The sequence below is a fragment of the Nicotiana attenuata genome, unplaced genomic scaffold, assembly GCF_001879085.1.
Source record: "Nicotiana attenuata strain UT unplaced genomic scaffold, NIATTr2, whole genome shotgun sequence".
NCBI classification, from domain to species: Eukaryota; Viridiplantae; Streptophyta; class Magnoliopsida; order Solanales; family Solanaceae; genus Nicotiana; species Nicotiana attenuata.
Window position 1 is genome coordinate 8,190 of NW_017679285.1, and position 4,171 is coordinate 12,360.

At 37.1% G+C, this 4,171-nt stretch overlaps 1 protein-coding gene across 1 annotated transcript in view; it reads left to right on the top strand.

Moving 5' to 3' along the window:
* The window catches only part of LOC109221739, a 3,907-nt gene extending 3,351 nt beyond the window's left edge, over positions 1-556 (top strand). Inside the window, exon 2 of the mRNA XM_019386193.1 lies at positions 70-556. Within this exon, the coding sequence (XP_019241738.1) occupies positions 70-556 (487 nt within the window). The remainder of the gene's footprint in view (positions 1-69) is intronic.
* The last annotated feature ends 3,615 nt before the right edge of the window (positions 557-4,171 follow it).

Below are 4,171 nucleotides of genomic sequence, written 5' to 3' on the forward strand. Positions count from 1 at the left end.
AAAACTGTTGGTTCTTTACTCGTAAAAGATTGGTCTTTAAAATTTGGATGATGCGTTATGGGCATACAGAACTGCTTCTAAAACTCCCATAGGCACATCTCCTTATAGACTAGGTTTTGGGAAAGCTTGTCATTTACCTGTAGAGTTAGAGCATAAAGCATATTGGGCTATAAAATTGTTGAATCTAAACTTACCAGATGCAGGTAAAAATTGTCTATTGCAGCTTGATGAGTTGGAAGAGTTCAAACTTACAGCATACGAAAATGCTAAATTGTACAAGGAAAAGACAAAAAAGTGGCATGACAAGCTCATCCGCTATAAAGATTTTAAAGTGGGAGATCATGTTCTGCTGTACAATAGCCGATTGAGATTATTCCCAGGAAAGTTTAAGTCACGCTGGACAGGACCATATATAGTAACAGGAGTGACCTCCTATGGTGCCATTGAAGTACAACATGCAGATGGGGGAGACAAATTCAAAGTAAACGGTCATCGTTTGAAGCCATATATCAGCAGATTCTTCGACAAACAGGCTTCAACAATCCTTTTTGCCTAATTTTTAAAATAAGTCGAGCTGGCGACGTTAAACTCAGAACTATTTTCTTCCCCTCTCTTTAATCTTTTAAGTAATTATTAGTAGTAACATATAATATTTCCTTTTTAGTAAATATATATATAATTAAATTAGTTTTTCTTCTTATAAAAAAAAAAGTTGAAAAATAATAATAATTGCATGTTTGTATTATATTATATATATAGATGTGTATGTAGTATGTATTAATATATTTTGCCATAATGAAAAAAAATATTCCATGATTTAGACAATGAAAGGTTTCTCCTATCATAAAAAAGAACATTTCTTTGCTATAATCTTGTCTTTGTTATATGAGAGAAACTTTGAGAAGCCAAGAAAAAGGAAATGAGGCTAGAATCGGAAAAAATCAGGGAAGCTCCTTTATCTCCTTTTACTGTTAATTTATTTTGTAATGAGGACATGACATTATTTAAGCTTGGGGGTAGAGGAATATGTTTGTTATATGTGTTTTTTTTGAGTTATACATATATATAAAAAAAAAAAAAAACTGGAAAAAAAAAAATTTAGTTGCCTTGTTCTTAAGGCAACTTATTTCATACACTTCCATGGATTTCTTGTTCAGTTCTTTGCCATGGTCGTAATATTTTGAATTGAACATTTTTTAGGACTTTTATATTTTAACTTATTTTGGTAAATAAGTTGGCTAAACTTGATTTGACTTGAAAAGTATGACACTTAAAAAAGGCGAATTTGATTAAGTACATTCACGGGTTTTATGATCACTTTTCTAAGCTCATACTTACTTATTGGTGATTGAAATCATAGTTTTCGTTAGCCCAAGTGTATTGTGTTGTTAGCTTATATTGTCTAGTTCTCCTGCTTATCTGGAAATCTAGAACTTGCCTTGAATGTGGATTGAGGCAAAATTCTAGGTAAATCTTTGAGTTAAGAAATGAACGTGTGCCTTCTTTATTGAGCCATAACCTAAATTGACCTACCTTAATGATTTTTATCCCTAGTTAGCCCAGTTGAGCCTACATAAATTATCTCTTAATTTGTTGATCACCAAGCTTTAACCCTTAGCCTGTTTGTTGTTATGACTTGTTCTTTGTTTACCCAATTCCCTTTTGGGCACTTTAAGAGTTGATCTGAATGTAAAAATCTAGGCATGAGGTGTAATTGTGAACATAATTGGTGAAAGAATAATTGTTTGAGGTTGTAAATCTTTTGAGATGTTGCCATGAGAACTGAAAAAGATAGTTGCTTCTGAAATTCTTTAAAAAAAAAGAAAAAAAAAAGAAAGAAGGGAGAGGATAGCAACAAAGAAATGTCGGCATCTCCGTAAAAAAAATGTGAAAGGGATGAAACAAAATAGAGGTTATTGTTTAAATCATAGCAAAGACAATTGTGCTTAAGTGATAAAATAAAGTGTAATGCCCATAGGGAATTTAAGTCACTATTATCCATATGTATCATACCTATCCCTAAACCTACATTACAACCTTGCAAAAGTCCTACATGATCTCGACTCAAAGACTCCTACATTAGTGGAGAACCACATGATAGTCAAGCATATGGCAATTTCCAGTAGCTTGAGGTACTTCTTTGTTGAGAGTGAGTGAATTTTTCTATCTATGCCCTTCTTTGTTCTACATCTATTGTCACGATCCAAATCCACTACGGGTCGCGATGGCGCCGGACACCGTTGTCAGGCAAGCCAACTAACTCATCCATTAAGTTCTCTTTTAATAAATAAAAAAAAAAATCTAAGAGTTTTACCTCCATTTTTCATACGTAAAACAATCTCTGTTAAACTCAAAGGAAGAAATAATTATTAATACACACCTTTCAAAGAAAACCATCCCAGAACCCAGTGTCACAAGTGCATGAGCCACTACTGATAAGGAAAATAAAATACAATGTCTGTCCGAAATACAGTGGACAGAGTATAAATAAATGACATATTAGAAGGGAACTACGCTAGCTGCGGGTCGTCTCGAACAATACAGCTCACCTAGTCCCCAAATCATCCGTGCTGCCGTCTAATGCAAGATATACCTGTGCAACAAAAATGCACAGAAGTGTAGTATGAGTACGTAATCAACGTGTACTCAGTGAGTATCCCGCCTAATCCCGAAGGGGTAGGGACAAGATGGCCAACTTCGACACTCACTAGAGGTCCATTAACAATATTCTATAAGTGTGAGAATAATCATGAATTTATATAGAAGTCCTAACTGTGAGACCAAATAAACAGGTAAACACCTTCAATCATTAAATCGGGGGCTTCCAAAGTCTATTCTTTATTATCTTATCAGTTCATATTAAGCCATGTAGGGACAATTCCACGCTTACCATTTTCAAGTAACAAATAAACATGCGCAAATCACACCGAGGCGACGGCCCGCTCCAACAGAAATGTAAACTGTGCACTGCCGAGGGTCGAGCGGCACGAATCATAGATGCATCTATTTTCACCGAGGCGTTCGGCCCGTTCCATAAATAAACACATATCCTGCTCGCGAATCGTCCATGCGATGCAGGCACACGTAAAGTACATGCTCAAGTAGGAAATTAAGAGCTCATTGAGGATAATCCTCCAAATAAACAACTTTTCTCTTTTTAACATTTCAGGGAAAATTACTATTAAATCTCTTTTAAAATTTCCTTTACCAGTTCAAGGTGATCTAAACAATTCAAACTATCAATGAGTTCACAGTAATCCAAATATAACATGCCTTCGAGTCCTAGACTACCCGGACAATAGCATAATAGTAGCTACGCACGGACTCTCGTCACCTCGTGCGTACGTAGCCCCCACAAATAGGAGCACATAATCAATTACTTCACCTATGGGGTAAATTCCCCCTCACAAGATTAGAAAGGAGACTCACCTCGCTCCGAAGATCCATAACCGGCATTCTACGTTCCTCCGAAGCCTTGAACCAACGCACAATGCACCAAAACTAGCCAATTAACGACAAGCTAATGAGAATACACTCAAATACTCAATAACAAATTCAAATTATACAATTCCCAATTCCGCCTAGTGAAATGACCAAAATGCCCTCGGGCCCACGTGCCCGGAATCCGAAATTTTTGAAGATAAAGGTTACCCATGACCTTAGGAACTCAAATATATAATTTTCTCCTAGTTCCATACTCAAATTCGTGGCTAAAATCCAAGATTATAATTTTCTAGGTTTTTCCACCAAAACCCCCAAATTTACACTAATCTTCATGCTTAATTCCAAACATAATTGATATATTTAACTCAAAAGTGATGGGGATAACTTACCTCAACATAGATGACGAAGTTCCACTCTTTGGAGCTCCCCAAATCGCCCCAAGCCATGAGAAATGAAAGAAATGAACCAAAACCACGATTTAAATTAACCTTACTGCTTCAGCGATTTTCGCTTCTGCGGAGGCCAAACCGCATCAGCGGTTCCGCTCCTGCGGTCAAAAATTCCGCTTCTGCAGTTCGCCCAGGTTGCCCCCTTTTTCGCCTCTGCGATAACCACTTCCGCAGATGCGGTCCCGCTTCTGAGGAACCTTGACCGCATCTGCGGTGCACGATCCTTCGCACAAGGTCCGCTTCTGCGGCGTCCTCTACCGGTTCTGCGGGCCGCTTCT